The sequence below is a fragment of the Tachysurus fulvidraco genome, chromosome 26, assembly GCF_022655615.1.
Source record: "Tachysurus fulvidraco isolate hzauxx_2018 chromosome 26, HZAU_PFXX_2.0, whole genome shotgun sequence".
In the NCBI taxonomy this organism is placed as follows: Eukaryota; Metazoa; Chordata; class Actinopteri; order Siluriformes; family Bagridae; genus Tachysurus; species Tachysurus fulvidraco.
Window position 1 is genome coordinate 3,693,859 of NC_062543.1, and position 19,895 is coordinate 3,713,753.

At 38.5% G+C, this 19,895-nt stretch overlaps 2 protein-coding genes across 2 annotated transcripts; one reads left to right on the forward strand and one right to left on the reverse strand.

Annotated features, from left to right (window-relative positions):
- Positions 1–804: 804 nt before the first annotated feature.
- On the reverse strand, positions 805–8,615 carry tmem150ab (transmembrane protein 150Ab). Its single transcript, XM_027143984.2, has 8 exons — positions 8,368–8,615; positions 7,305–7,547; positions 6,032–6,079; positions 4,696–4,782; positions 4,521–4,588; positions 3,544–3,671; positions 3,286–3,463; positions 805–2,283 (listed from the first exon to the last, which is right to left on the reverse strand). Exons 2-8 carry the CDS (start codon positions 7,367–7,369, stop codon positions 1,973–1,975), a joined length of 885 nt encoding a protein of 294 aa, XP_026999785.1. The 5' UTR covers positions 7,370–7,547; positions 8,368–8,615; the 3' UTR covers positions 805–1,972.
- Positions 8,616–10,087: 1,472 nt separating this feature from the next.
- slc25a46 (solute carrier family 25 member 46) lies at positions 10,088–19,286 on the forward strand. Its single transcript, XM_027143939.2, has 8 exons — positions 10,088–10,456; positions 12,728–12,770; positions 12,879–12,936; positions 13,903–13,980; positions 14,164–14,264; positions 14,761–14,817; positions 16,413–16,470; positions 17,075–19,286. Exons 1-8 carry the CDS (start codon positions 10,204–10,206, stop codon positions 17,660–17,662), a joined length of 1,236 nt encoding a protein of 411 aa, XP_026999740.1. The 5' UTR covers positions 10,088–10,203; the 3' UTR covers positions 17,663–19,286.
- Positions 19,287–19,895: the final 609 nt, after the last annotated feature.

Genomic DNA, 19,895 nt, shown 5'->3' on the forward strand with positions numbered 1-19,895 from the left:
AAACAAGAAACAGCTGCAATGTTGCGAGGTTTGTGATCGAGATATGAAACCGAAACACAGCGTTTATAAGCGGATTTTCTACCGAGCATACGGTAACAATACGACGAGAAACTGCGTGGGCCGTCGTCAACGACTGCCTCTACCTCGTCTTAGCACCGGGTAGTAAAATATATTTCTTGCTAAAAAAATTAAAAGAAATATACTGTATTGTATGTGTTGAAGTGTTTGAACATAAAAAATAGTCGTTAGAAATGTCTTTTAAGTTAGTATTCACTGTTTTGTGGTGCAAAAGCGATCGGATTAGCAGCATGTAAACTGTACACGTGAAGGTTTGGCTCATGGTTAACTGACAAAAATTGTGGCACCATGATAAGTTTACAAAATGTCCTTTCTCTCTTCTGCAACTGGATCCCTTCTGTTCGTTCGGAAACTACCCTGGGTGGTGTTTATGGTGTACATAGCGTCTGGTTTTGCTTCTCAAACAGAGAATATACAGCTTGGTTCAAAGTGGCACAGAATGCATGCTGTACAATTAAGACAACTGGAAAATCTGTCACTTATTATCCATAATTATAAACTAAACTACCGTCATTGAAAACGTATTGCTGTGTATTCGTCTCATATTAAAAACAAAACAAAACAAAACAAAAAACGCATGTGTGGTCTGCGTTAGAGGATTATCCAATTTATTTTAAGGCAGATTTGCTCGCGAAAGGTATTTTTTGACTACGTATAATAAACTATTATTTTCTCATTAAAAAAAAAGCTACTCTCTGCCCGAGCACAGCAGTGCTTGTATTTCTGTAAAAAAAAAAAAAAAAAAAAACACTTCTATCCAACTGATAACAATAAAATGCAACGCAAAATGAAATTGTATGAATTTCGTTTTGCAAACAAAAGCGGGAAAATTGAATAAACAAACAATGCGACGTAAAAGTGTCTGCTTTTCGATTCGACGCGTCTTCGAGACGACGGAAAGGTGGTTCGTTTGCATGATTTGCTTTCCTATCTGACTTCAATTGTCTTCTTTTATTCTTCAAATTTACATCCTTACTGTAGGTGTACGGCTGATTGTGCTGACCATTGTGTTTGATTTAATCTGAATCGATTCAGAAGACATTGTCAGGCATGTGATAGCCTAGTGGTTAAGTTGTTGGACTCCTGATCAGAAGGTCATGAGTCTGAATCCCAGGTACTGCTGGGCCCTTATGCCTCAGTTGCTCAGTTTTATAAATTGAAATAATAATTTAAAAAAAAAGTAAGTCTCTCTGGATAAGGGTGCTGCTAAATACCAGAAAACTCAGCGCTGTGTCGAACAACTCGGCAGGTGATGCGATGAACGAACGTTCAGAAAGAAAGTCACGGCGTCTATTTATCTTGTACTAATTAAAATAAAAATCCGGTCATCAAAAATGCCACTCAGCTCTGAAGCGTCTGCTTTACGCTGTCAAAATGCTCAGAAGAGCTGGAGTCAAAGAGTCGACTCATTAATGAATTCCCCTGGTTGTACAATTGCACTTTTTGACTATATATTACACAGTTATAGAAGGTAAATGATTCATAATTATAGCTGATGGGAGTTTTTCCTTTACCACCTTCACGATATTCAGCACATATTGTAATGTGACGAAGTTCGATGACTGAAGGATCTGTGAAATTTGGTGTTCCTTAAATTTCTAACTCTCTCTAAATCTTGAGGTTTGGTCCAGGGGTTATGAATGTGGATAAATTCTATTCTATTCTATACAGTTAACTAGGAAGGACCTTATTTTTTTCTCTTTCGTTATTTAGGTGTTATTGTCAGTGTTAATATTTATTTAGGGTCAGAAAGCTGCTTTCAAGAAAGTATATTTCTCGTATCGTATGTAACTTTAGAACTTTTATAACACTACGCTTGCTCTCTTCCAGCACCTCACGGATCAGGAAGATTGAAATCCGTGATTTACCTGAGCCCTAACCTCCCGTCCGTTCACTATAACATGGCCACGCTCTCCGGGGTGCAGTTGAGGTGTGTGGAGGTGCTGCTTCCTCCTGGTGACTTTATGCTGTGAGCGCCACAGCCAATGGGAACGCTTTTCCCTATGCCTCCCATGATGACTCCTGAGCTCGATGGGTCGTGCGGCCTGCCGTTGACGAGGGCGGCCATCATGGTGTCGGTGCTGACGCTGCCAAACTCGTAGGTAAAGGTTCCATAATAAACCAGGACGAGGACTGTGAAGATCCACTCGCAGATGGCGGCAGCATGCTGCAACATGAAGCTCTCATGTATGAAGAAGACGCCACCTGTTTTAGGATGGGGAGTTAAATAGGAATAACCGGAAATATTGGGGGAATAACCGGAAATATTGGGGGAAGTCATGGCCTAATGGTTAGAGTCTGACTCCTAACCCTAAGGTTGGGGGTTCGAGTCTCGGGCCGGCCACGACTGAGGTGCCCTTGAGCAAGGCACCGAACCTCCAACTGCTCCCTGGGCGCTGCAGCATAAATGGCTGCCCACTGCTCCGGGTGTGTGTTCACTCTGTGTGTGTGTGTGTGTGTGTGTGTGTGTGTGTTCACTGCTGTGTGCGTGCACTTTGGACGGGTTAAATGCAGAGAACAAATTCTGAGTATGGGTCAAGAACTGCAGCAAATTTGCTTTTATTTCTCCATACCCATGTTGACAGTTGCGTGTGAAAGTTTGTACACCCCAAGCGTTGTGAATTAGGTCTTCCCATTTTAATGAACAAGGACAAAGAGTTTGTGTTAAGATTTAAACCATGAAAAAAATTTCACCAGTTTCGTTTGTATTTCTGCATTTGTTTCCTTTCATTTTCTTCCTTTCTTCGACTATGTCCTTGTACATGTGTTGCTTCTCTTCTATTATCCTTTAACTTCAAAATATTTTTCTATATATTTTTCGGGGTTAAGTTTTTCTTTTCTTCCCAATTTTGTTTTGCCTGCAGCAACTCATCGAATTATATCGAATTATATCGAATTGGGCTGCGGTAGGTCAGTGGTTAAGGTGTTGGACTACTGATCGGAAGGTCATGGAAGGTTATGGGTTCGAACCCCAGGTTCGGCAAGCTGCCAATGGTGTGCCCTTTAGCAAGGCCCTGTATAAATTGAAATAATACTAAGTCATACTGGATAAATACCGTAAATGGGTGATCTTGGTTGATTTACAGACACACAGGAGCTCTTGTTTCGTTTAAGTACAAACGAACATGACTTTCCTGACTCTTGCGTTAATGTGAACAATTTAGGAATCGATATTTGATATCCAGTTTGATAAACCGGTAAGGATACTGAGGATGAGAGAAATCAGCACTCCGGCTGACAGAGCCACGCGCACATGGGCCATCCAGAAGTCTAGCGCTGTCTCAGCAATGCGGTAGGTGAGGACACACTGCAGACACACGAACAACAGTCCTGCAGGAAATGCAACTCCGGCCCCAACGTAGTGCAGAGTCTTCGCATGATCCACCTGAGAGAGGTAACAATCAGGAATTTGGTGACAAGGTCAGCGCAGGGGTGGATATTGTTTTCACGTCTTTCTCAGCTCACCTGGAAGTTGCCCACCATGACAAGACCCAGAGCATTAATACAACCTGATACTAGTGCACTTGTGTTGACCCAACAGTGATGGCTGTGCTCGACCACATGAGCGTATCGCAACATACAAATCATCACCACTGGAGAGACAGAGACAGAGACAGAGACAGAGAGAGAGAGAGAGAGAGAGAGAGAGAGAACAAATTTTTAAAGATGAACAAGTTATCTATGGTAAGTATTAAATGTATGGCCTAATGAGTGAATCTGTATCAGAGTGAAATTGACACTTCTGATTCACTTGTGATTTGCTTTGATTCACTTCTAGCAGTCGATTCGATTCAGAGTCAAATAACTTCACAACAATTGAACCTTGAAGCTCAGGTGATTTTTCTCATTTCTATGCATACTTACTTAGTTAATACTTTACTCGTTTAATGATTCGACTGCTGGAAGTGAATCAAACGGAAAAGCCAACATCACTGTGCTGCTAAAGTGATTCACAAGGCACAAAGTGAACTAAAGGCTTGTTGGCAGAGCTGTCTTGATGTGGTCTTGAGATTTGGACCCACAAAAAAAGAAAAAGAAAAAGAAAAAGAACAAAACACTAAACAAACACGTACGTTAGCTATTTATTCAATATTTAATCATTTACTTAGTGCTGGCTCTGTGCACTGATGATTTTGGTGATTTATACACACAGAGGTTTTTTCCGCACCTTATTTCCGTCACCACATTTCAGCCAAAGCTTTATTTAATTATACCCAGCGTGAAGCTAAATCAAACCAAACACCAGACTAACCAAAAGTGTAAAACTAATTTTGATGCAGACTTTCAGTGGAAAAGACTTACACCAAAAAAAAAGTCTCATGTGAAGCAAACATTCAAATTAAAAAAAAAAAAACACAGTTTTTATATGATCAGCGTTTTCAGCCTGTCGATTTTACAAAGCGTATAAAGCACTCACGAGCAAACCTGAGACGATTATTTACCCATAAATGCCCCGACATTGCCTATCAGGCTGAAGAGACAGCTTTCGGGCGGGTAGCAGCCGCATTTGCTGAAAAAGAAATGTCACAAATCAGTGCTATCGGAAACTGAAGATATGATCGAGCATCGTGCAGAAAATCTGAGCACAATAATCCAAGCGTAGGAAGAGAAAAAAACCTGATGAGAGGGATGTCCTGTAGAGTACAGCAGGTCTTGGGGAAGCCCCTCTTGGCAATTTCCTCATTACAAGACACATTATAAGACCTGTGAATCATGTAACCATGTGTTAGATAGGGAGATAGGACAGACAGGAGCTGAAACCGTGGAAAAACCTTTCGGATGTCACTGTGGCTGAATTATTTATTTATTTGTTTGTTTGTTTGTTTGTTTGTTTATTTATTATAGCCGAAGCGAGGTTGTAGACCAAAAACATACTCTGGCACTTTTTTATTTAATTTTGTCTCTTTCCTCAGCTATCATATTGCATGTTGAGTCATCATGTTGGGCCGTCGTGATTAAAGCTCTGCCTTAATAATCGGGTCAAGCGTTCAAGCCCCAACACTTCCGAGATGCTTCTGTTGGGCTCTTGAGCCAGGCCCTTAACACTCTCTGCTCCAGGGTGCTGTATAATAACTGACTCATCACTCTGGCACAAGCTTCCTAATAAGCTCAGATACACGAAGATAAGAATTTCATTCTGCTGTAATTGATATTACAGTGTGTGACAAATAAAGGCTTCTTCTGCTAAAAGTTAGTTAGTTGCTATAATTTACTGCCATGTCAGCTACTGAGGCTATCTAACTAAAATAACCTAAAATCACAAAGTAATAAATATAGACAAATATAGACAACTTAAATGAATTTTTTTACATTAATATATGACAGAAACTCTAAAACTTTTTCTGATGAAACCTTGTAAAATAGCTCCTTAAATGAATTGGCCTCATAAAATAACCTTCTGTGGTCATTATGCGCAGGACAGTCCAACAAAATTCTTCTGCTAAAAAGCTAGTTTAACAAACGCAGTGGAAAAACCTCACAAGCTAAGTATGATTTCCTGACATACAGTAAAAACATCACACTTGTCTGACTGGATCTTTGTGGCGAACGCTTCCTCGATTCAAGTCGTTTGTTTTCATTCCCACCGTCAAAATGTCTGTGACGCTCCCGATCGTCTCCGCTTTCGCTTGATTTTAAAATGTCAGAAGAGAATGCATTCTTATTTTCAGAGCCATAAATAGCACACAATGACCCTAAAGGTATCTGTATATAAGGGAAATCAACACTTTTTTTCCTCTCAAAATATCTCCCTGAAAATTTTATACTCTATTTATATTATATGGGTTTGTTTTTCCAATTAGTCTTTAAGTATGCTTCTTTGAGTACTGTATGTCCTTCTTTTATACAGGGCAGATCTAGATTTCAGCATGTGAAAGGTTTTTCCAGGCTGCCACACATGTAATAATGATCATGACCTGTGCTATTTGAAGACTTATGGAAATCGCTGACTTACCAGTTTTCGACTGGACACACATGGTGGTTCATCACTGCCATGGCATACCTGAGAGAAACAATCCTTCGCTTAGATATTATCTTCTCATTCGATCTTGGTGCGATTGCGATCGTAATAAATGAAGGCTTTCTAAACAAAACGTGTTCTTTAGACTCTGTAACGTAGCCAAAGAATGTAAATAGGAGCAAAACACATCTAGTTTTAAGCATAACTGAAATGCTTGCCTTCTCAATACTGATGAAAAAATATGCAAATGAGCAATAAATACATTTATTTATTCATACATACTTTACTCTACCTCGTTGAGTGTTTCTTAAGATAATCAAAACAATTTCCGTTTTCTGAAACGAACGTTGCAGTGCTGATCGTTACAGGACCGGTTCACCCAGATTTAATACAGATCGGAGCAAAAGTTTTTGCCCCCGTGGATTCTGACTGGAACGAAATCCATTCCATTGTTTTGTAAATTTATTTATGGGATAATTCTGCTGTTCAGATGATATAACAGAGGTTTATGTTATTAGTGGACACTTCTATCACGGTCAGAAAGTAAAACTTAAACTGTTCTCACCTGGATACTGTGGACTTGTACCTAAGTACTAGGTGTGTAGTGATCAGATAATGATTCAGATCGATGCATTAATTTAATAGGCAGCGATTCAAAAGACTCACAGGAAAGACATTTGTCTACGTTTATTTAGATTTTTAAACCGACTTATAAATGGGCAAAATAAATAGGTGATTTGGCTTACTCCAGGTTCTGAATAAGTTCTGAATAAGTCAACACACTGAAATCAACTTGTATTGTAACAGGTTCAGTGTTAACATCAAATGTGGAATCATTCTCTTATGAATGAATTTTTTTTTACAGTGTCTATTGTTAGTATGAAAAGTTTTTTACATTATTTTATACATCCTTTTTTTCTTCTTAATATTCCTATGCATTCAAGTCTTCTTTATTTTGTCCTAAAAATGTGTTCTGTCAGGATTTATTGGTGATTGATTTTACGGCTGTTTTTTGTGCTTATTTTTGTAGTAGTGTTTTTTTTTTAGAATTTGTCAAATTCACAAGCAAATGCTTCTCCTTTTAAACTACTACCACTTAAGACACAAATGTTTATATTATTTGACACATCTTGGCCCAAATCTGTGAAGAAATCTGACAAGCTCCTTAGAATATTGCCGAGCATGCTTGTTTTTACAATCAGCTGTATATTATCTGGACCCCTGGACTGGTATTTATATTTCCCTACAATTTTTTAAACACACTCACACTATCCATATGCCTGTGATGGAGAACGCCGACAGGCTGACTGGCAGAACGATCCAGGCAGTCATGAGGCAGTTTGTGAGCAGCCCTTATCCAAAGCATGAGGGGCTGTCGGATCAGGGGTACGGTGACGGGAGGAGAGATGCGATCAGGAAAAGCCATGCAGTGCAGGGAAAATCGAGGAGGGTTGTAAGGGAACCACAGGACAGCTCCTTCAACTACATCCAGCAACCATCAGATGGCACACTGTTGAGGAAAAAGAGATGCTCGGTTAAACTTCATAGAGAGGATTGTGCCGGATTCTGGATCAGACAAATCTGTCTACCGGCATGTTTTGGATGCAAACCTTTGCAGACACAGTGAGAACATGTACAGAAAGTCCACACAGACTGTAAACCGAGCTCAGGATCAAACCGCTGATCCTTGAATTATGAGAGAAAACTCTTACTTTACCACCATAACAAATGTGGTAAATTTAAAAATGTACAATTTTTGTCTGCACATCACAGCACCAGACCTCCTAGTCTTACCAAAGCAATGCTGACAGTCATTATATATATATATATATATATAACAAGGTCTGTCTAACTGCTGTGTTAAGAAAAGACCAGCATCCAATTAACATCTGGCCAGTGATGGTCACTATACACTGGATAGAATAGAGGGATGATGAAACATCTGCATCCTGCATCCAGATGTGCTCCAGTCTGAATAAACAATGTATACAAACAAAGTGACCTACAGTATATGGAAGGTAAGACTAATAATCTGGAATTGTGCAGCTGTATAACAACACTGGAATAAGCCTTATACATAATTTTAAAAAATGACAAGCTTTATAAATTGTTTTATAACAACAAATAAAGCCCCAGTGTGTGTATTAGGGATAAGCTTTAGCTAGCTATCTTCAATGCTAATCTTCTTTCGGTTAGCATTTGAAACAACCTGCAAGCCATCGATACAAATAACGAAAGCACGTTTACAATCATCAATTAATCATCGATTAATCACTGATATCGTTTGTGATATTACTGATAAAAAATAATCACATAAGCTTTATTCTTACCGCAGCCTTTCTAACTAATCAATGAATGAATGTTGTTGCAGGGTTAAAGCTACCAGGGTTGCCAGATCTGCCTAAAAAAGATAAGCACGACGTAGATCAAATACATTCTATACCTACGGTTTTACAAACGTCATTTCATAATAAATACGCTGCTTTATTTGAGATGTACGATCATAGATGACGTTAAGAATTAAAGAAAAGCAGAAAATCTGTAACACGACGTTGAGTAAAATACGAGTATCTGGCAATATAGACACCAGCGCTGGATAGCAATTAAAGGGAGGAGATAAATGTGCAGCATAATATCTACAAATAATTATACATTTTTTTTGTATTTCGGTTATAGTTGTGTGAATTATATTGTATTACAATAGGTGTGAAATGTATTAAGGAGTATCTGGATAGGTTGTATATTATTTGCGATTAAAAACAATTTACCAGGGTTGCCAATGAACACAATATCCCCTTCTCAAATTATGACCAGCAAATTAAAGCTGTAATAATTAAAAACATATTAAAATCCAACTTAAAAAAAAAAACATAAAAAAGACAACCCTAAACTGATTATGTATACAGTAAATATGGATACAGTACAGCAGCTGGGTATAAACATGTGTGATGTGTAAAATGATAAAGGTTATTTTCTTATATATTCTGTTTTTTATATTTAATATCTCAGTTTCTCCACGAGAACATAGCATTGTATTTGATGCAGTTCTTGCAGGTTTTCCGAGATTATTGCAAAGAAAACTCCGTTAAGAAACTTTTTTGAATGGTATATTAAATATATTATAGTATATTATATTTTAATATTTAAAACAATAAATGTAATAAGAACATTTTACTAAAATAATACTGGGACAATCGTTTTGAGAATATTAATTGGAAATTGGTTTGGACTTAATAATAATAATAATAATAATTATATATATATATATATATATATATATATATATATATATATATATATATATATATATATATATTATAATAATGATGATAATAATAATAATAAGTATTGCATTAAGAATAAAATTAGTGAAGTATATTTTACAATTTTACAGCTAATTTACCAAACCAATTTTTACAAAAAATTAAAAAAAAATTATATAACAGATTCTTGTACATTCTGTACGCTAAACACAGTGTTCATGTTCAGTAGGTTTTTTTTTTATGTTTAACATTTTTTTAATCATAATTAAATTAATTAAATAATTATAGAATATATTTTATCATACAAATGAATCATTAAACATATTAATCTATATTAATTCTTATATGATAAAATATATTCAATTAATTCTTATTAAGATATTCTTATTCTTAATAAGAATTAATATAGATTAAAAAAGAAGTTTTTATTATGCTTGAAGTAAAATGGCAACGTCATATTTTTTTATTTTAAATCCTTTTTTATTTGAGTTTATTTAAAAAGTTTCGTATCCATAAATCCAAAGTGGTTTGAAAAGAAACCAAACATTTTTACATTTTAAGCTGGAAATTAACATTCATTTTGTTATATCTGTTCATTTAATTCCTCTTTTCGAACTCAGTTCTATCGCTCTTTTCCTCTTCTTTATATTTTTTCTTTTCTTTCCTTTATATTATGGGACTATTTGAAGATTTGAACGATATGACGTTGCATTTTGTTCTCCGTTATCGTTTGTTATTGAATCACAACCTGGCAACATTAAGATGACGTATATATATTTATTTATATATATATAACAGAAACCCAGAGCGAACCCGGAAGTAAGACAGGAGGTCAGAGGTTGCAGTTTAGTATTAGCTTCCATGCTAACTCTGTAGCATTGTCCGTACTGTGTCCCAGTAAACATGACTTCCAGGCGCCCTGACAGCTTCGACGGCTTGGGTTACAGGGGCAGGGAGGAGCCGTCATACGGTGGAGGATATTCAGGAAGGTCGTTTAACAGTTCGTCCAGCGTTGACCTGCAGCACTGGGTCACCACGCCTCCGGACATCCCGGGCAGCAGAAACCTGCACTTTGGTGACCGCACACCGCAGTCTGAAGCGCCTCCTGCAGCACCTGGGGCTGGAGACGAGCTTCAAACAGCTGCTCCACCATCCGGTACTGAGACCGGGGTCCAGAGACACACACACACATGTTCTGTATGAAGTGTTCAGGGCTGATCTGCATATTCATTAAGGGGGTTCCCTTCATTTGCATATCACATTATAATGTTGAACAGAATATAAACTAATAGATTATTATTACTTCTTGGTCGTTGCACTTTAAGTGGGAGATTTCCAGCTGGATGGGACACCAGTACATCACTAATGTTCATGAACACTTTGGGCCAAACCAATTAGGATCAGTGGTGATTGGTCATCGGACATTAGGTAAATAGTGCTCAGAGATTGGTCAGTAGGATCAGTGGTGATTGGTCATCGGACATTAGGTAAATGGTGCTCAGAGATTGGTCAGTAGGATCAGTGGTGATTGGTCATCGGTCATTAGGTAAATAGTGCTCAGTGATTGGTCAGTAGGATCAGTGGTGATTGGTCATCGGACATTAGGTAAATGGTGCTCAGAGATTGGTCAGTAGGATCAGTGGTGATTAGTCATCGGTCATTAGGTAAATAGTGCTCAGTGATTGGTCAGTAGGATCAGTGGTGATTGGTCATCGGACATTAGGTAAATGGTGCTCAGAGATTGGTCAGTAGGATCAGTGGTGATTGGTCATCGGTCATTAGGTAAATGGTGCTCAGTGATTGGTCAGTAGGATCAGTGGTGATTGGTCATCGGACATTAGGTAAATGGTGCTCAGAGATTGGTCAGTAGGATCAGTGGTGATTAGTCATCGGTCATTAGGTAAATAGTGCTCAGTGGTTGGTCAGTAGGATCAGTGGTGATTGGTCATCGGTCATTAGGTAAATGGTGCTCAGTGATTGGTCAGTAGGATCAGTGGTGATTGGTCATCGGACATTAGGTAAATGGTGCTCAGAGATTGGTCAGTAGGATCAGTGGTGATTAGTCATCGGTCATTAGGTAAATAGTGCTCAGTGGTTGGTCAGTAGAATCAGTAATGATTAGCCATCGGACATGAGGTAAACGGTGCTCAGTGATCACTTTGGTGACCAGGGAATTGGTCATTAGAATCAGTGGTGCTCAGTGATTGATCATTAGGATTAGTGATAATCAGTGGTGATCAGTGATTGATCAGTAGAATCAGTGGTGATTAGCCATCGGACATAAGGTAAATGGTGCTCAGTGATTGGTCAGTAGGATCAGTGGCGATTAGTCGTCGGGCATTGGGTAAATTGTGCTCAGTGATTGGTCATTAGTCATCGGTCATTAGGTAAATGGTGCTCAGTGATTGGTCAGTAGAATCAGTGGTGCTCAGTGATTGATCAGTAGGGTTAGTGATAATCAGTGTTTGATCAGTAGGGTTAGTGATAATCAGTGTTTGATCAGTAGGGTTAGTGATAATCAGTGTTTGATCAGTAGGGTTAGTGATAATCAGTGTTTGATCAGTAGGATCAGTGGTTTTCAGTGACTGATCCTACTGATCATCAGTAGGATCAGTGATTGATCAGTAGGGTTAGTGATAATCAGTGATTGATCAGTGGTGCTCAGCGATTGATCAGTAGGATCAGTGGTGCTCAGTGATTGATCAGTAGGGTTAGTGATAATCAGTGATTGATCAGTAGGATCAGTGGTGATTAGCCATTGGACATTAGGGAAATGGTGCTCAGTGACCACTTTGGTGACTAGTGAATTGGTCATTAGGGTTAGTGATAATTAGTGATTGGTCAGTCAAATCAACAACGGTGATCAGTGATTGATCAGTAGGGTGAGTGGTGATCAGTGATTGATCAGTAGGATCTTTAGTGTTCAGTGATTGGTCTGATGTTCCCATTGACCAATGTAACTCATTCAAGCTTTACACACTGTTGGTGTGAATACATGTATTCATGCTGCACCTGAGAGAAAACACAATTTGTTTAAAGCTGCTTTAATATAAATGATAACAGGATCCTAGTTGTTTTGTGGACATTATTCCATATCATTAAATGTAACAATAAATAGTTAAAATCACAAAATCTTGTTACAAACGGTTATTGTTGACAAATTGCTGCAATATAAGAGGAATAAAACACATCCGGACATGCTTTTATTGGAAAATACTTCAGGGTGGTGACAGTAATCCAGTCTTATGCCGGGTGCTGCATGTTGTTTAATAATGTTGTCCATGCGAAAGTTAGAAGCTCCTTCACATTCCCGAGTTTGCTGTTTGTTGAGTGAAATCCTTCCATCCGATGATCCGATGCCATTGTCTTTTAAACAGACACAAGTTTTGTGATTCTACTCCTCCTTCTTCTTCTTGTATGTTTTCAGATCAGTTGAACAGATTTGCTGGATTTGGGATTGGTCTTGCTAGGTAGCGTATACCTCACACACTCACACACACACACACACACACACACACCATGCAAATCATGAACTTTGTCTAAAGTCTGAAGTGTATTCTTAACAAACTTTTCTTCAGCCTCTTTACAGAAAACGTTCTAGCCCACCCGTGCATCGTATTTCGCCGGCAATGCCAGGTAATCGTAACGAAAGATAATTGTATTCGTTTTTTTAAAATCATTTAATCGCACTGTAGTATTTTTTTAAAGGGAAAATCTACGCTAATGCAATATGTACCTATGGGATAGTTTTGGCATTTCAGCGCAAAGGTTTAAATCCCCGTTGTTTTGTTCTACACCTTATCTACAAACCAGAACCGTCGGTCACTGTTTTTTTCCTGCTGATTACTTGCGACAGAACTAAAAAAACAAAAAAACACAAAGATCTCGTCACATAAACACTTAGTTTAATTCTCATTTAAACCTTCAGTCACAGGGATTCAGCAAAACCAAACAGAAAACTGGCCTTTTACAGAGATAATTCTAAAAGCCAGAGATAAAAAGATATTTGTGTTTGGGCCTAACAATACCCACAGAAAAAAAAAATACCAGAAATGGAAGAAACACCTACACGAAGTCAAGAATGACATCAAGAAGAAAAGTAATATAACTGGGAAAATAAAAAACCTCAGAAGGATTTACAGATAGTGGGGAAAAAGCAGAAACCTGAAAAAAAAAAAAAAAAGTCCTAAAAAGACATCAATGTTGAAAATATTTTGAATATCTTAAATATATTATTTTCTATTATAAGATTCCAGTAAACCAAATCTAACATTATTAAACCTATTTCTAGACATAATTTTTTTAAAATAATTGTTCTTGTTGTTTTAGGAGATAATTTTGCTAAGCATTTATTTCTAGAAAGGTGCAAACGATACGTCAATAGAAGAAGGAAAGCAGGAAATGTCTATAAATCTTGTACAGTATGTAATAAACTAAAAACGAGTTGTCCAATAGATAAATAGGCAGAACCAGTGTCATGGAGCTGTATGTGTATATTTAAGTATAGGTCTGCGGTGTTTACAAGTTCATTCGGTGTTGGGTTTAAAAGTTAATTCACGTCACTGTACAGTAATTCTTGCGTTTTTTTTTATTGCGTCTCAGGTGAATTACCAGGCCAGATGCTACCACCTGTCACCTTTATCAGCTCTTAATGTGATGTACAACGTCTCCAAATCTCAGGTAACAAAGGCTTCATTTTATATTTATATCACGATTATAGCACATTTCCCGACATACCTGTAATAACTATCAGTAATCGACATCACTAGAGATCCGAGGCTTAGTTCACGTCTCTTTTCTGTGTGTGTGTGTGTGTGTGTGTGTGTGTGTGTGTGTGTGTGTGTGTGTGTGTGTGTGTGTCAGGGTCCGAAGGCTTTATGGAAAGGGATGGGAAGCACGTTCGTGGTCCAGGGCGTGACCCTCGGGACAGAGGGCATCATAAGCGAGTGCACCCCGTTGCCAAGGCAAGCAATATGGCATAATAATATCTTTTCTCCTTTTGTTGTAGTAATTTAGCGATCCGTCGTCCACCTCAGGACACAACCGAAGTGTGCGGGTCAGACAGAAAGTGACTTACATGCGGCTCATTTCCTCATTAAAGCACCGGACCCCAATTTCAGAGTTATCACTTTAATGCGATCGGGTTTGATCGCTGTGTCGAAGCACTCGATGAACATCATATCTTTTTCTCTCTCTCTCTCTCTCTCTCTCTCTCTCTCTCTCTCTCTCGCTCTCTCTGAATAGTCTTATTTATTTATTTATTTATTTGCACTAATACAGATATGAATGATTACAGATGTGAATGTCTTAATGAGAGACATGAGACATCTCTTGACAGCACAATTATTTCATTTCTCATTAAGAAAACGTGATTTTTTACGATTTCAGTTACCCAGTTGTAGCAAGATCAGTACGTTAACTTTAGCCAATGTGAAATCACAAGATTTGTCCCCCCTACAGGGAGCTGCCTCACAGATGGAACCCCAAACAAATCGCAGGCCACTTTATTCTGAAAGGGTAAGCTGTTTCAGACGTACAACCTCACCATTTCTAACACTTTGATACGATCTGTTAGAAAGCTGTAATTAATTATTAATAACTCCGTGTGTAGGGTTTTTACGGTGTCACAATTAGTCACGGCGTACGATCAGATCAGATAGTTACCTCAGCACTGACTTATTTCCTGTCTGTTATGTGTTCGGGACGTCTGTCTCTCCGTCCGTCCGCGTGTCCAACCCGAAAAATCTTGTAAGACGATTTCTCAAGAACGAGCGGTTGAATGTTTACAGGATTTCGATGGGGTTATTCTTGTAACCAGCAGATAAACTGATTCGATTTGATCTTAGATGAACTTCCTTCCTGCTTGAAATATATTTTAAGAGTATTTCTTTGCATACAAATTACTGCTCGTCGGTAACGCAGGGGTCCCTGCGTTACGGATGGAGTTTTACTGGGGTTTTTTTTTGTTTCTTAAAGGTCACTTTTCCTCACAATCCACTCTCTCTGTCTGCTTCTAACCAGCATGACCACATCAGCACTGATAGTGTAAGAGATTTTAGGCAAATGTTAATCTCAAGTCTAGCTCTCGAAAGCCCGATTCAAACAGGATTAATTTTCCATGAGGATGTGGAATAACGGATTTATTACAGGAGTAGCAGTGGAGTACCAAAACAATACAGAATACAATTTTAATACTAATATACGGCGAGTCCCATCGGAACAGTCACGATGGTAAAAAGACATCACGGTATCCTGTGTTCTTTATTCGGGATAGAGACTCCAGAAATCTGTGGTCAAGTTTAGACACTGAACGATAATATACATAAACGACATACCTTCGGATTAAGTTCATAGCACGGGTTAAGCCTAGAGTATCGACATGTTGACAGGTCATGTGACCTAATGTTCAAGCATAGACATCATTTCATTTATTTAAACATCAGATTTTATTCAAACGAGGTGAATGTCGTATGTATAAAGCTGATGCTGATGATGTCGGGCAGTTAAGCAGTGGCACTGTATCATAGGTGCCCCCTGTGCTCTGACCCCAACCTCCTGAGTTGGGATATGTGAAGAAAAGTTATTCCACTGTTCTGTCATGTATGTGTCACAATAATAAATGCTTCGATGACCCCCAGTTTTAAACTTTTGCCTATGACGGATTTCCCCCCGTACGTTAAACCCGGAGCGCTCGTGTTTAGCGCATTCTGTTGAAAACTGACGTTCCTGTTACTTTGACAATGCACCCGGAAATATATTAAAAAAAAAAAAAAATCAAAAATAGCTCAGGTTATGTCACAAGAGTAATGTTAAAGAAAATTCCCCCTGATAATTTAGTTAATTCACCGACTTCTCATGTTAAGTCACCTCATATTTCGGGGCTTATCTGCCCCCCCCTTTTTTTTCTTATGCTTATCTACTGTTGTAACTCTTACATCTGTGAAATTCTAAAGAAAACATGTCTGCTCAGACTTGTTTGGGTTTTAGTCAAGTGTTGATTTTTTTTTGGTCAAGGAATGTCTAACACTTGACCTCTTATCTTAATCTCTTGAATGGTTTTGAGCAAGAGTGATATTTTTTTTCTTCTTCTTCTTCTTTTTCTTTTTTTCCAGTTTAACCCATGTGGTTGCGTTGCCGTTTTACTCAGCAAGCCTGATTGAAACTGTTCAGGTCAGTGTCCTGTTTAAACCTGTTTTAGGTCTATTAAGTGACGAGCACCGACGCATGCATAAGAGTTACCGATGACTTTCGAAGAAATCATTTGAAGAACATTAAATGATAAAGCTTATCTAGATGCATTAGCTATGCAAATAGGAACATATGTAATTAGTAATTATGTTGGCTTTGTAGAAGCCAACAGTCTGTTTTCCGAGTAAATCTTATTATTATTATTACATATCAAAACACTCAGCACAATGAAGGGAACTGCCTCACGTGTATTCTGGTCACGTCACATGCTCGTGTCCGCTCGCCTCCAAATGTATCGGCACCCTAGCGGACCAGTAGCTTTCACAATCTTTCTGTCCACTCACCTCCAAAAGTAACACTGACCCTTATGTCCACTCACCTCCAAAAAGCATTGGCCTTTGCGAATACATGCACCGTCAAAGCCAACATCAAAGTTTGTTGCGACGAACTTTACAAATCTAGTTCTAGGAATATTATGGTGCATCTGATGTCTATTGTTTATATATAGCTGGAAAAAAGTTATTTTAATGAAAGAGATTCTGTTGTACGCGTTGTTGTTTTTTTTCCTTTCTCTCTCTCCATATAGAGCGAGATCATTCGGGACAACCCCGGCATCCTGGATTGCGTCAAGGAGGGTGTGGGGCGTGTCTTGGGTCTGGGTGTGCCTCACAGTAAACGCCTCCTTCCTCTCTATACACTGGTCTTCCCTACCGTCCTCCACGGCGTCCTACATTACATCATAAGCTCCAGCGTGCAGAAGCTGGTGTTGTACGTGCTGCATCGCCGTGGCAGCACGAGCGCGTCATCCAAACACACTAAAGTCGGCATGGAGACAGTCCAGAACATGCTGGACGCCTATTTCCCAGAGCTGATCGCTAGCTTCGTTGCCAACCTGTGTGCTGACGTGCTGCTGTTTCCTCTGGAGACGGTGCTGCATCGCCTGCACGTTCAGGGAACTCGCACCATCATCGATAACACCGACCTGGGCTTCGAGGTGCTTCCCATTAACTCTCAGTACGAAGGGATGAGGGACTGCATAAATGCAATACGAAGCCAGGAGGGTCCACTGGGATTCTACAAGGGCTTCGGGACCATCGTGATCCAGTACTCGCTACACGCAACAGTGCTGCAGATCACCAAGATGATTTACTCGACTCTGCTCCAAAATGCCTGAGAGGGGAAAACATCACACGCATCACTAACGGGTCCTTTCTCCTCTCTTGATTCCAACAAACCACATTGTTATTATTTGAGAAAGCACATGCATGAAACTTTGATGCATCATCAGTCGTAATATTAGGCTGCTTTCACACCAAGTTGTTTCTTATTTTTGTGCTGATTATCTAAATCTGCTTACATTCTCTCACACAAACCCTACAATCACACCCGCAATGACTTAGTGAAAAGCGTCCGTCGCTCGTGCTGCAGTTTCTTTCACAACTGTGAAACAAAGTGACGTTTAAACTAAGATTTTTTTGTCACCACTATGAAACTTATATTAGGACAGGACGGAAGGCGACAAATGATTCATCCGACCGATCTTACGCCGCATGCATGGCTCGACTTTACTTCCGTTTTCCACTCACAACTTTTTTTTTCTTACACTGTTATTTCACATTTTTGGTTTGATGCACAGAAATGAAAGAACAGGCATGAGTTCATCTTATGGCTGCATATAAAACCTTTGGCTAAATGTTTTATATAGACATGACAGGAATAAATAAACCTTGGTAGAGTTTGTTATAGTCTCTGGTGAGTGTAGACATGCAAATAACCATTGTTTTGCTCAACTAATATCGTACGAAGTCTAGCACATAAAGCTGGAATTTCAATTTACATATTAACACAGATTATAGTGCTTTATTTCATTTGTGTTCAGTTCAATTTCCACATTAGCAGCTCTCTATCCTCCATGTCTGTTTTGCCCCACAAGCTGCGTCATGATTAATTTTGCTTTTAATCAAGATTTCATCTACAATTACGGAAAATATCAATCTACAGTACTGATGTCGTCAGAATGACACCGAAACACAATTCAATGACTAAATGAAACACCAATTTCCACCACAAAGCTTTTTTTTTTTTTTACGTTCTATGTCGATGTTATTTCCTTTATAGTAGATAATAATGAAAAGATTCAGTCTAATACACAAAGTTTCCAGGATGTTTCTGGAAAAAGACCTCGGCAGGGGTTAGAAATTACTTTCAAAACATTTTCTTCTGATGGTAAAATTAAAAATGGAGTGGAATGAATTGGAAATTTTGTCATTGAGGTTGAGCTAAATACATGCGATCATCTGTTTCAAGCAGCACCATTGTTTCCATCAGACCATTAATAAAAATGTAAAACCTTAAAAACATTTAAAAAAATAAAACCAAATTTCAAACTTTTGAAGTTATTTCAACCGTAATCACATAAATAATGTAATCCTTTATTATAATGTCATAATAGATTAAATATTTAATAATAAAAAAAAAGTTGAGGGGAAAAAAAAACCCCAATGAAGCGGTTTTAAGATTGAGGATGAATCTTAGTGTCATTTGTTCTGTTGATTATCACAGTTGTGTGTGTAGCTTTCTACATTTACTTTATCCTCTTTTACTGATGGAAACTTTGTCCCCGTTTCCATCTGCTTTCTCCCACATCACTGCAAGGATGCAGTATAATGCACTGATTAGGTTTATTGTGTCAAAGCAGCACTTTGTTTGGAAGCCAATGTAATATTTAGCTGCACTTAACGGAGAAAATAATATGTACAATATTGGGTACTGTGATTAAAAATAAATGTATGTAAGAATTTTTGTGTCTAGGTTTTTTTTTTCCATGGAGAACAAGTGATGTAGGATTACACACTCTGAACACCTGCCCTTACGTGATATAGCCGATCATGTAGGAGCATCGTCATGAATCAGATTATGGATAAATAGGTGAAGAGCTTCGGTTAATGTGAGATGTGAGAGGCACTTGTGTGGGTAAAGGCATTATGTTGATAAGAGAGGTCAGAGAAGAATAGTCAGACAGGTTTGAGGTGACATAGTAACTCAAATAACCACTCTTTACAGCTCAGGTGAGCTGAAAAGCATCTCAGAATGCAGAACATCTAAACTCTAACCTTGAGGTTGATGAGCTACAACAGCAGATCACATTGGGTTCCGATCCTGACAGAAAAGATCTGAGGCTACAGTTAATCAAAACTGGAGTGTTGAAGATTAGATAAAGTTCAGGTGATGGTTTGAGGTTTGTCTAATATTTAACAATCCAGTTTGGATAGCCAGGGACCCTCTGTAGCATCAGATACCTGTTCATGGCTGACTGGAGCGGAACCTGATGTTGGCTTCTGCTCATGTAGGCCATCCAACTCAAGGTCCGAGATGCTTTTCTGCTTACCGCGGTGGTCATTTGGGTT

Bases quoted from the DNA above. Each gene is read 5' to 3' on its own strand.
- tmem150ab (XM_027143984.2), bottom strand. From the start codon at position 7,369: ATGACTGCCTGGATCGTTCTGCCAGTCAGCCTGTCGGCGTTCTCCATC. The intron at 3,672-4,520 runs GTAAATAATCGT...CTGTCTCTCCAG, and splicing joins CAATGTCGGGGCATTTATGG to TGGTGATGATTTGTATGTTG. The intron at 3,464-3,543 runs GTGAGCTGAGAA...TACCTCTCTCAG, and splicing joins TCATGGTGGGCAACTTCCAG to GTGGATCATGCGAAGACTCT.
- slc25a46 (XM_027143939.2), top strand. From the start codon at position 10,204: ATGACTTCCAGGCGCCCTGACAGCTTCGACGGCTTGGGTTACAGGGGC. The intron at 13,981-14,163 runs GTAACAAAGGCT...TGTGTGTGTCAG, and splicing joins ACAACGTCTCCAAATCTCAG to GGTCCGAAGGCTTTATGGAA. The intron at 14,818-16,412 runs GTAAGCTGTTTC...CTTTTTTTCCAG, and splicing joins GGCCACTTTATTCTGAAAGG to TTTAACCCATGTGGTTGCGT.